The following is a 12,565-nucleotide window of genomic DNA, read 5'->3' on the forward strand; positions in this document are numbered from 1 at the left end:
TTGGTTGCTAATGAAAGGATAGACTAACTACAACTAAGCTGGAACACCTCATTTTCAGTTAAAACAGCCACCTCGAAGGGACACAAACACTGACTCTACCTGGTGATTGTTCTATCCTTGAGGAGGCATTAACTCCTGACAATCTGTGACCTGAAGAAAACAGGCTGCTAAGAACAGAGGAGGGCACACTCTCGCTGGAACTCTAATCTAGGCCCAGCTCCAGTCACCTCAGGGCAGGCTGAGCCGGCATTTGGTCACATACCTGTGTCGTAGCTGTGATGGACAGAACAAAGGTGGGAACTGTGGAGCAGCTCAGATTGAGCAGACGACCCTGAGAAGTAGAAACAGAGTCCAGGGATGAGCTATGTGATCCCTCTGTCACATCACGCGAATCAGGCAAATGTAGGAAAGGCTTAATGCCCCTCTAGACTAAGTTGGCAGAAGAAGAATTAAGACTTTCAAACCAGGACTCTAGGTTTTATCGTACTTTCCACAAGTCCACCTGAGTCTCGACAAGCTGAAGAATCACTTGTGGTCAGGAAGTAGTACGTTACATAGCAAAGAGATTTTCTGAGGGATTCTACTTTGGGAACCAGACTATGTGAGAAACATTCCTCTGTCCACAGACAAAATTCAGGGACGCACCGGTGGAGTATTCTTCCCCGCCGCCCCTCTCCCGACAGTGCTAACCACACTGTTTGGCTGCACTGCCCGAACCCTTCTGCGTGTGCACCTCTGCCAGAAGGACGACGCGCTTGCCGTCTGGCCAGATGACATGATCCACCTGAGAACGAACTCGCTCCCACGTCAGCTCCGGAGTTCGAAGGCTGGTCTGAAAGGAAGATCGCACAGAAAGGAAGAGGCTATGATAGAAGGAAGAGAAAAAAAAGGCCCAGCAACAAAGCAATGAGAGAAGGCTCACCACATCAATTTCCGTGTTTGAGTGGCCCATATTGCACACGATACAACTGTTTTTCATGCGATCCAAATGCTCCCGTGTCACCACATTCTTATTTCCTGAAAGTCAAAGAGAGCGACTAAGGAAAGAGATCCCAGGGGTCAAAGGCACTGACTGGCTCTTAGTTAGAACAGGGGAGAGAGGTGGTCTGCTGGCACAAAAGAGCACGTACACACTGTGAGGGAAGACGTGTGAGCTCTTAGGTTCAGGCATTTGGTTTTAAGATCAAGCACGATAAAAAGTCAAGGAGGCAAAAGGTGCTTTGTTCTGGCAAATATGTTCAACTTCTGATAGCTTAGTGTAGTTCTCAGCCTGGGACCCAGAACACAGGTCTTACCTACTTTGTAGGACAGTCGATTAGACCACTTTCAAGATTTAACCCCAGAATTAACACTCCTCCATGTACACCAAAGTACTACTTACCCGTGCAAGTTATTACGACATCAACTTGCCGGATAACTTCATTTAGCTTTACCACTCTGAAACCATCCATGCTGGAAGAGAAGGAAGGAACGCTATAAGCAAAGGCAAGAAGGCAGTGGGACAGAAGCTGGTCACAAAACGAGGCAGGCAAAGTCCTTTGTAAAGTTAGATCCAGGGCTATCTCACTGGAATAATAAGTGACAAGCTGGGCTAAACTCTACACACTGGCCTCTTCAGGCTCCCCAAGATTCTACCCAGGAAGAGAAAATACCAAGAAGCTGTAGGAGTGCCTGTCCTACGATTACGTGGAAGGAACAGTGCAATCCTAGGCTTCTCCGCTGAGAGATTTCTGCAAGGAATAGTTCATACAATCAATCACAAACTCTCAGAAACATAAAGTACCTGGAGTGAATCTAATGGTATTTCTGCTCTGTTCTTACCAGGCCTGCAGAGCACAGATGGGGTCAATTTCTGTGATATAGACAATTGCTCCAAGGGCCTTGAGAGCAGCACAGCAGCCCTTTCCCACCTGCAGGGAGTAAGAAAGAAGTCAGGTCCGTTAAGGCATGGGTATTTGGGCAGGCAGGCTCTCTGGGAGACAGGAATTAGCCTTCCTGAAACCACCCATCATCTAGCAAGTGACTGGATGCTCCAATCCAAGCAAAAGAGAAACAGATCGTAATTATGTCGTGATCCTTAGTCAGAGAAGTGATTTAGCAGACATTTCGTAGCAAGGGCTGGAGTTTGGGAAAGTAGAAGAGATAAAGGAAATAAAAGTATCACATTAGGGAAACAAGACCAAGGAAGAACAACTGGAACCTCTAGTTTCTCATTTGAGGAAAACCTGCTGTCACTTGAGAAGCATCTAACTAACTCAAGGACAGCCTAGCAGCTTAGGGACTTCTGTGGGTCATTATTTATGACAATAAATAAAATCCCTGTCACCTATTTTAAAGATAATTGACTGTCCGTCACTTCAGGTGCTACCCTTCACTCTACTTGAAGTCACCTGTGGGGCCAAAATGCTACATATTCACTTAAATTAAGTCTCATAAAAGGTTACTATTGTAACTGGAGGGAAATTATGCCAACTTTCCATTCCATAAGACAAAGTGGTAAAATCTGAAGACAATTCGTTCTGTACGTCTCTATTCAGAAATCTGAAGAAAGGACTTTTGCTATTATTTTGAGATACTTTATCTATGAGCGTTTTTAAACTCTACAGCAGGGACTCTACACTGACAGCACGAGTCTCCTTCACTCGACATTTGCACCAAGTCTGGGGAGAGGCAGACACCCAGGCCCAGCTACTTACCTCGCCGTAGCCACACACCACCACTTGTTTCCCACCAAACATCACATCTGTGGTCCTCTTCAGGCTGCGGAAACAGACAAGAGCTCAACTCAAACACCACGGGCTCAAACACAGTCCCTCTGAAAAGTAAGAGCGTGGGACAAGGCTCCAGAAGAACTCCAGCTGGAAGTTGGCTGGGCTCAGTATGAGACGGAACCCCTCAAACTTCTAAAGCCAAAGGAAGACCAGGGGACAAAACTGGACTGAGATCAGACCAACATTACGACCCAAACCTAATTTACTCCCTACAAATTTGAATAACTATATGTTGCAACCTACCCATCCAAAATGGATTCTCGGCAGCAGTACAAGTTATCAAACTTCTGTTTGGTAACAGAATCGTTGACGTTCATGGCTGGAACACAGAGCTTCCCAGCTTTGGAGAGCTGATACAGCCTAAAAGGAGAAGAAGCCAAAAAAACAAACAAAAACCAAATTAGCTGGTAAGACAAAGGAGCTGGCAAAGGCTGCCTAATTCTCTTCAAGCTCCATGTTGCCCTCCCCAGTCTTACTTATAGTCCATGAGTATTAGTAAATAAGATGCTTCTGCGTTATCCCTCCTCACTTCCTTTCATTTTCTCCTCCCCACCCCCCTTTTTATGGAAGGGAAAAAAAAAACAAACAAACAACCCTTTCAACTGAAGAAATTTACTTCTCTTCCATAAAGGGGGATACAGTTGATTAGACCAGCATTTTCTCAATTGTTAAAAAATACTGTCTATTTCTGATAAACGAATATTATCAATGTTTCTGATATGGTTTCATGTGGCATGTGCCGGGGTGTATGTGTTTTTGTTTGCTTAAGCGTGTGCAAGGTGCCCCAAACGAGAAACACTCTCTCAGCTATCTTTTAGGTATTCCAACAATACTTTACCCAGTTTCACATTCTATAATGTGTATATAACATATGGTTTTACAATAGATTTTTTTCATATTCAAATATAGAATTAAAATACATAATTGAATACAGTTTTTCAAGATATACTCACTCCCTACCTCCCAACACTGATTGAGACTCACAGTGGAATAAATGGGAGAGAAAAATGGGTGAACGAGAATTTGAAATAATTTCCCTTTAGGGTTTCCTTGATTTTTGCAAAGGTAATAACTCAAAAGTTTTATCTAATGACAACACTCCCATTTAGTTACAAATCTGAAACACAGCCCTACAGCCTAGGAGAGACCAGAGGAATCTGCTGCGGCAAGGACACGAGGGGCAGCTACTCCAGAATCTGTTACCTGTGAACACCAGTCACGCTCTCTTCCACAATGCCTCGGATCTTCTTAAACACGTTTGGATACTTCTTATAAACCCAGTGGGTTAAGTCTCCCCCATCATCCAGGATCTACAGAACAGCCAGAAGACTTCTATGGGCATTCAGGCTGCTAGAGCTGGGGGGAACTTTGAACCCACTTTCTGCACTAGTAAGAGAGCCCTGTTATGTTTTGGAAGAGCAATTCTCAGCGCTCCTTAGAGCAGGTTCGGACAGCGGAAACACAGTCAAATTTGTTGGTGTAAATGGTTAAAAGGGTTCCTAAGTTTGTTCTAGGCTAAAAGTGAAGAGTAGTAGGCTAATCACAGACTCATTTTTTAGTCTAGAGGACTGAAATACAGGCCCTTTGAATGCAAAAGGAGAGCTGGGGCAGGAAGGAAAGAAACCAGAATTTGATTCCAGAGAGGTACCATATCATTTTCTTCAATTGCATTCTGCTGTGTTTGAGCCACATGTGTTCAGTTGGTCTGACCCTTCCCCCGCCTCTCCATTCTGTACTCAGACCCATTCTGAAGAGCTATCAAGGTAAACATTACGGCAACAAAGTGAGTGCATAAGACCAAATATCCAAAACATATTTAGGGAACCATGCTTTGAGGGAAAAAAAAATGAAAGAAATCCATCGTCAAAGTGTAGGATGAATATGCATTATTACCATGTTGGCTTGCCACCCATCCATGTTCACACAGCGGTCAATACACCACCAGAAGTCATCTTCCGACTCGCCCTTCCAAGCAAACACGGCAACTCCTGTGGTACAGATGGAAAGAGATCAGCTGATTCCTCCTTTGAAGAGTGTCCTATACCAATATCACTGTCTGAGATCAGACGAAGAGAAAAAGGCTGTAGAAATTACCCTGGAAAGGAAACAACTGATGAAGGGCAAAAAGTTAAAAGAGCATCTTTAGTTCAGAAATTAGTTAAGAATTTTAGGGATTTTTGTTTTTTAAAGTAGTTTAGAACCTTAAAATGTTATTCTCTTTGGCCAATTTTATGCCTGAAACTCTATCTTAAGGAGATAAAGTGGGAATCACCACAAAGTTGTTCATTACAACATTACTTATATTAGCAAGTACCCTACAGTTTCAACAGTAGGACAACAGTGAAGTGGAATCACACGGCCATAAATGATGTTGTCGAGGTCTGCAGTGACATGGAAACTACTTCTGAAAATGTTCTATTAGGTTATACAACTACATATATTACTGAGATTTGTTTCATCTCTGTAAAAAGTAAATAGAAGAAAGGAAAAATATGTCAAATATTATCTCTGTGTAGCAGGATTATGGGGTTTTTTGGGGATCCTCTTACATTTTCTGCAATAAACATCAGAAAAGAGTAAATAAGAAAAACAAAAGTATTATAGAGTTGCTTTCTGAGGATCATAGGAAAAGGGGAGAACCTTCCTAGTGATTTTCCTTTGAACATTTGAATAATAAAAACTGTTTTATGTTTAATTGAACTCGTAAGTAGTTCATATATTTTTAATGCAGTACTGAATACCAAATTTTATAATGAATGAGGAAACAGAAGATACTTCTTGGGTTCTCTCAAAAGTGATGAGATTTTTGTGAAAAGACACCAACTGAGCGCACACTTACATAACTCACTCAGCTTAAAGTTCTTTCTCATTCATTTAACATTAGAATTGGGCATTTTCCTATGTATCAGATTCTTTTCAAAGATCATTTTAAATGACTATATAATCTTTCACTATGGATATAGACCTTTATTATCCATTTCCTTCCTGCTGACATTTTTATTATCCTCCACATTTTATAGCCCCTAGACATATATGACACTGTGAAGATAATCTTGATATGTAAAAATTATGTTTAGATAATAATTCTGAGGCAAAATTGGTGAAATAAACTGAACTTACCGGCCTCAGCCAGTGCTGCAGCCACTTCATTCTGAGTGGAGTAGATGTTGCAAGCAGACCAGCGGCACTGAGCCCCCAGGGCACAGAGTGTCTCAATCAACACCTATGTAGTGGTATAGGAGGACAGGGTGAGAAAGAGAAGGGCCAGAGAAGAGTCGTAATTGAGAGACTAATACCCAGCAACTCGGCAGCAACACAAGTTGCTACACTGGAAGTTACAAAAGGGTATAACCCACTAGTTAGCACAGTGGAATCTAACTTTACCCAAAAGATGTGACCCCCAAAGTCTTAATAACATTTTTATAACAATCATATTTTTGCAAATCTCCCTAAGGTTTGTTAAAAGGTTACACCTATACAAACAAAGTAGGAAACCTCAGTACTGTGTAATTGAGAGGTTCTCTCTAGTAGTTAGCATTTGGAGGTTAGGTAAATAGGGAAGCAAAAACAAGTTAGAAGAAAGAAAAAAGAAAAAAGAAAAGGTCCCTCTTCCTTGCCAATCAGAAGTCCATCACTTTTCTCCCAAAAAACTCACCGCTGTCTGGGCTGTGATGTGTGTACAGCCCACTATTTTAGCACCAGCCAAGGGCTTCTCCCCCTGAGCACGTTTCCTGAGTGAAATCAGAGCAGACATGTCTGTGAAAGAACAGAGGATTTGAGCTAGGTCTGCACTAGCAATATCATTAATTCCTGCCCCAGCAACATCTAGGGCTGGTCTGGATCTGTTGAGATACGGAGGAAAAACTCTAAGCATATTTATTTGATGCCTGGTAGCTTCAACTGCCGAACAGTGGGGAGTTGTCATCTAAGCACTTGAAATTTCTCTTATCCTCACTATTCTAGCCTTATATGTAGAGGGCTTATATGGAGTCAAATTCTCAGGTGATCACAATGGAGGGTGAGAGTTACTCTTCATTTGGGAGAAGAGGGAAGTAGTTATTGGCTAATGGACTCCCACGTATTACAATCTTCAGAGCAGGAGCAGAGACTTTACTTCAGCAGAAACCACTTGCTTCTGTTTTTCCATGCTCTCTAATCCTATTCTGTCAGTCTGTCTGATTTCTACACATCCTGCCAGTAGAGAAGGTGCCTTCAGTGTGAAAGCGACAAAAGAGTAAAGAGACCTTATTGGGACGGGGGCTGGGTAAAGAAATCAAGATTTAACTGTCAGTCATTTTCACTCTTGCTCCAGCAGAGGGTGCTCAGGATCAAAGACCAAATAAGACCCTAGGTCACCACTTCCTTAGCTGAAAACCCTCCCCAGTTTGCTGCTTCTGGGAAATCTGGGTCTCTACCATTGGCAGCTATGGCCAGATCCTGCAGAACTAACCACCATGTGGCATCTAGGACTTGCTGACTCCGCACGTAGATCTGTGAATATGGAGTCGGGGGAAAGGAAAAGAGAAACTACTCTGTAATTATTACACGCCGAGAACGGGAAGCAGGGAGAACAAGAATAAGAACAGGAACAAGAATCCTGAGGCTCAAGCTCCATACAGGGAGAGCTGTTTATATAAAAGCCCAGGATACTTTCAAACTCAAAAGTTCCCCAGGAGACTTTCAAGCCTTAAGTTTTCATGGATCCTGATGACCAGCAAGTGGGTTGCTTCTGGTCCCTACCCAGTCCCTTTCTTTACCTTGTTCTGCAATCTCAATCTCCCGGCGTCCAAATTCTGCCTGCTTGATGTTCTTCACACAGAAATTGCTGCTGCCCTTGGAGTTGGTTTGCTGCTTTTCTCGGGGGGAAACCTCATCATCAGAGCTATCTGTGTAGGATGCAGCTAGAGCCAGGAAAGAAAGAAATGAGGAAAGAAAAACTTGAATGGCCCCAACTCCACAGGGTGCAGTCCCTAAGGGACTGTCATTTAAGTTAGGTGACACTCAGTTGGAGCCACCTTTTAAGTCACGCTCCATTCTACTCCTCCAGGGTCTTCTAAGAGATGGTATGAATGAAACTATTGTAGATCTTTCAGTGTTGTGGCCCTTTTATCCACCCTGATGACACCTTGCCATGAGTGCCTGTGATAGGGAGCTACTGATTCCAAATCTGCATCAGCTCAAGTGAATCCCTCAAAATAGGGACACTTAGTCTCAACCTGGGTTGGAACCAGACATGGCAAAAATGGAAGAGTAATTTAGGGCATATAAGGAATGCTATTTATATCAATGGTTCTCAAACTTAAAATTCTAAAGCATTCATGAGAATCACATGGAAGGTGTGTCGAACCATAGATGGCTAGGCCCCACTGCCAGAAAGTCCCATTCGGCAGGGCTCAGGTAGGACCCAAGATTGAGCATTTCTAACAAGTTCCTACGTGTTGCCGACGCTGCTGTTGAGAGGACCGTACTTTGAGAACATTAATAGAAAAGGATAAAAGCAATGAAATAATCTCATAAAATCTTATAAAGGGATTTTATACTGGTTGTGCTAAGAAACATAAAGAGAATGACACAAAAAGTGAGCAGTTCTGGTTATACTACCGACTTTGAGAACACACAAGATATTCAACTTAAAAAAGCAGCTTCACAAAAAGTTAAAAATGTCCTTTCAGATGGATATACAGGAAAATACACAACAATCAGCCCTTACCTCTCAAATAACCTCTTTTCTAGCAGAATATTTTTCTGATTGCCGTCTCTGCCAGTGTGTCAGATCTCTGGCTGACTTCTATGTACACGTCCTCTTTCTTTCCAACTACCACAAATACTCCTGAAGGTTATCGACCCCATGAGGACAATTTAACTTTATTGTCCTTTAACTTTTCAAGCTTTTAAAAATTCTCTGATAGGTCCCCATAAAACATGGTCATGAAAATCTCTGAAGACTTCCTTGGAATATTCTTGTGGTGCAGTGGGTTAAGAATCCAGTATTGTCATGGCAGTGGCTTGGGTCACTGCTGTGGGATGGGTTTGATCCCTGGCCCAGGAACTTCCACATGCCATGGATTCAGCCAAATAGAAAAACAAACAAACAAACAAACAAACAAACAAAACTGAGCAATTCCTTAAAGCTTTCTTCACTCATCCCAACTTTCTCTTATAACTCAATCTTTCAAAATTCTTTCTAATTAGCCTGTTTGTCACCTACCACTTTTTGTATCTGTCTCACTCCAAGACACCTTTTCCCTTATGATAGTGTTATATCTGGAACCTTTTCTTGCACACATGCCCACAGTGAGCCTGCATATTCATTTATTTCAGTACCTAACCCTGTATACCACCATCTGTACTTGTCTGCCTATCTTGTCTATACTGGGTTATCAGTGGCACAGGGCAGAGAATAAGTCTTTGGAAATGTTTATTTACTTTTTAAAAATACAGTCCTTGTACCTCAAAGCCCAGTCCTTAATATTAATAATACAATGCAAACAAGATTCTGGCAGAAGAAAATAAATAGCTTTTGGTACAAATCTCTTTCCTGACACTCACAGCCATCTATGACCTTGGCTAAGCCTTTTAATCTTTTAACAATGTTTCCTCAATTGAACAATGAGGGGGTTGGATTAGATGTCCAGTTTTTTCCAGTCCTCAAACTAGGATTTTATATCCTTTTACATGTTAATTTTCTAATACCCCCTTAAAGTTGAGAAGGGCACAATTCAAAGCAGAAAAAAAGGCTACTTATACAGGGTTAGGGTACGAGAGGAGAACCCAAAGCAAACAGCTGAGCCACACTACTTTGGCTTTTTCCCACTCCAGAGGAGGATATTTCAATGCAAAGTTAACCTAGTAAATAAAAAGAGCCCAAAGCAAAAAAGAAAAATAGGTGACAGGGTCTATCTTAAACAAACAGATCAGAAATTATGATTCCAAAGTACACCCCTTTTCCAAGGCCAGTTCTGTCAGCCAAAATACCACTGACTCTCTCTCTTGGCGATGTGGATGGATAAACGTGGGAATGGGTCCTGGCCCAGCACTACCAACCAGGCACCAGCCACAGTCCGCCCACAGAGACCATCGGGGAGGGAAGTTCCAAGATGACAAAAGCTTCTCCAGCTACAAGCCCGACTGGGAACATTCCCATTGCCCAACCGCTAGTTAGGAGCTTTCAGCACAAATACTTGAGGTAGTCCTGACTTGAGGTATTTTCAGATGCTAGCTGAGTGAAGAGAACTGGGTAGAGAACTAGCTCAAGGCTCTGGAACAAGGAAGAGAGGCCAGAGAGAGAACCTGAAGTTCACACCTACCTGAACTGTAGCTGTCAGTGGAGGACTGAGAGATAGAGCGAGACAAAGATCGTCGGCCAGTCTTCGTGGGGAATTTGGTAAACTCCTGCATGTCATCAGCAAACTGGATTTGCTATAAGAGGAAGACAAAAAGTCAAAACTTATAACAAGAATTCTGTGAAATGTTTCCTTTTTAAAGGCCATACATTGTCTCTCCTAAAAGCTAATGTTATCATGTGGCTCCCACTAAGCCAGCAATTCTTCCACCAGAAACGAGGGCAGCAGAGGCTGTTCTGACTCCTCCCCAAATGCCAATTACCATCTCTTCCCAACAGTTTCAGCAGCATTTTGGGGGGAAAGCAGGGAGGAGAGAGAGAAAGCTTAAGACCCAACTTCGTTTAGCATTTGTCTAGTTTCACAGGCCTTCTTTCCCACATTCCATCAAGTATTCTTTCCTCTCACAACCTTGACACATGAACGTAAACTCTCCATCCTTCCTCCCAACTCCATCAAAAAGAAGGCATAATCTCTGAGTGGTTCTGCTTGTTTTTTCCTTTATTTCGGAATATTCTCTTGTAGCACATTCTTATCCTGAAGTTAGCAATGGTCTTGTTTTTTGAAAGAATTATAAAGAGATGCCTTACATGGTGCTGGGCACTGGGGTGTCAACAGAGTGCAACCATATCCTTCACGAAGCCAATGGGATAGCGCCAGAACTTTCTATACCCAGTAAAACACCAGAATATTCTAATAAAAAATTTAAAAATACACATACCATAGTAAATTCCAACTAACCAGGACTAATTTGAAGGGAAGGAAAAAATAATGACTTGGCTAAACTCTGTATTAAAAATTTTCTTAAATGAAATAAAACAGAATTAGGTAACTGTTGAAAGATACTTAGAAGACTGGCTTTAATAAATAGCAAATAGCTTACAAGTAAAATTATTATTACTTCCTTTTTTGGCTGTGGAGTTCCTTGGCTAGAGATCAGGTCTGAGCCGCAGTTTTCACCTATGCCACAGCTGCGGCAGCACCAGATTCTAACCCACTGTGCCAGGTGGGGATCAAACCTGCATCCCAGCGCTCCAGAGATGCTGCTGACCTGACTGTGCCACAGTAGGAGCTCCTAATTAACATTATGTATAGATAATTAATGCTTCTTTCTAAAGTGGAGGAAAACATTTTTGTCTGTTGAGTGGTTTAAATCTTCTTCCTCAACTCCTGTTTAAACCTGAAAAATCCTTTCTTTGAAATATAAAATAAACCTCAACCTCCCCTGAAAAACAGAGTGGTTTGAGAATCTGAATCGAGCTTCTCCTCACAATCTGACTAAATCTGAGATGGAGAATCCGTTAAGTTTTTAGCAAAATTTCTCTAGAAATATAAGCTAAAACCGATGAAGATCCACTCACTGTGATGGTTACAGGCATTTTGACCCCAGGAACAGTAAACTGTGCATTAGTTACAGCTATAAAGCATTCCTTGCCTCTGTTACATGTACCCTCAAGCTAGGGCAGCATATGCTGGCAGCACAAGCCTCAGGCTTAAATGTGCAGCCTAGGCACAGGTAGCTAATATGAACCAGGCAATTACTGAGTTAACAAGACTCTAAAGGCAGTGACGCAGTAAAGGGAACACACTTGGGGTTTTACACCAACAGTCAGAGCAGAGATACTACTCTTGGGCAGCAGGCCCAAAAGAAACATTTCAGTGTACTTCCTTTTTTATTGTTATTTATTTTTTTTAACGGCTGCTTCTGTGGCATATGGAAGTTCTGGTCAAACTGGAGCTGCTGTGGCAGGCCTATGTTATAGCTACAGCCAGCACCAGATCTGAGCCACAGCAGGAGGCAAGGACCTATCCTTAACCTGCTGAGGGAGGCTAGGGATCGAACCTGCATCCTCACGGAGATTATGTCTGGTTCTTAACGCCTGTACTTCCATTTTAAACCTACCCTGGCTCGATATTCAATTGGGCAGTTTTTCTTTAGTTTACTTTGTGAAACAGAGAGGAGGCAGAGCCCACAGCCAATTTTATTAAGACTAAGGACAAATCCTAAAGGCATGGAAGGGAAAGGGAGTGCCATATCCTGGCATCTAGACCAGGGCCTTGCACATATAAAGGGTTCAATAGTTACCTACAGAATGAATGAACCTTTCAAATGTTTTTCTTCAAGATCAAATTTCAAAAACAAGTAAGCAGATAATAAAGACGCAAGCTAAACCACATATTCAGCACCAGAACTTGATTAACAAGTATCTTCATATGTCTGAAGCAGCTTTTTTAGGTGCTAAAACTCTAACTCTGAGTAGCTTAAATGTCAAAAATACAACTGCTTTTCAAAACCAAACCAAACCAAACCACTTACTGAGGTAGCCACAGGTCAGCATCTGCCCTTCTAGATAGGATTTCCCACTGTTCACATGACTTCTGCAGTCAGCAAAGCTAGTTTTACTGAAAGGATTAATCCAGGACCAAGGTAATGACTTTCAACCTAATATACAG

At 42.1% G+C, this 12,565-nt stretch overlaps 1 protein-coding gene across 4 annotated transcripts in view; it reads right to left on the reverse strand.

The window, feature by feature from the left end:
* The window catches only part of AHCYL1 (adenosylhomocysteinase like 1), a 39,886-nt gene that overhangs the window by 4,070 nt on the left and 23,251 nt on the right, over nucleotides 1-12,565 (reverse strand). For 2 of the 4 annotated variants that reach the window (NM_001201381.1, XM_021088652.2), the window contains 13 exon segments: nucleotides 263-331; nucleotides 734-832; nucleotides 923-1,017; nucleotides 1,382-1,452; nucleotides 1,822-1,910; nucleotides 2,697-2,760; nucleotides 3,015-3,131; nucleotides 3,975-4,081; nucleotides 4,665-4,759; nucleotides 5,892-5,994; nucleotides 6,427-6,527; nucleotides 7,529-7,672; nucleotides 10,079-10,190. In NM_001201381.1, coding sequence (NP_001188310.1) covers nucleotides 263-331; nucleotides 734-832; nucleotides 923-1,017; nucleotides 1,382-1,452; nucleotides 1,822-1,910; nucleotides 2,697-2,760; nucleotides 3,015-3,131; nucleotides 3,975-4,081; nucleotides 4,665-4,759; nucleotides 5,892-5,994; nucleotides 6,427-6,527; nucleotides 7,529-7,672; nucleotides 10,079-10,190 — 1,266 coding nt within the window. 4 annotated transcript variants of the gene reach the window in all.

This window comes from Sus scrofa, chromosome 4 (genome assembly GCF_054392235.1).
Source record: "Sus scrofa isolate SSC_HxYL_T2T_F1_AM1 chromosome 4, Sscrofa_HxYL_maternal_Yorkshire_Landrace_v2.0, whole genome shotgun sequence".
NCBI lineage: Eukaryota > Metazoa > Chordata > Mammalia > Artiodactyla > Suidae > Sus > Sus scrofa.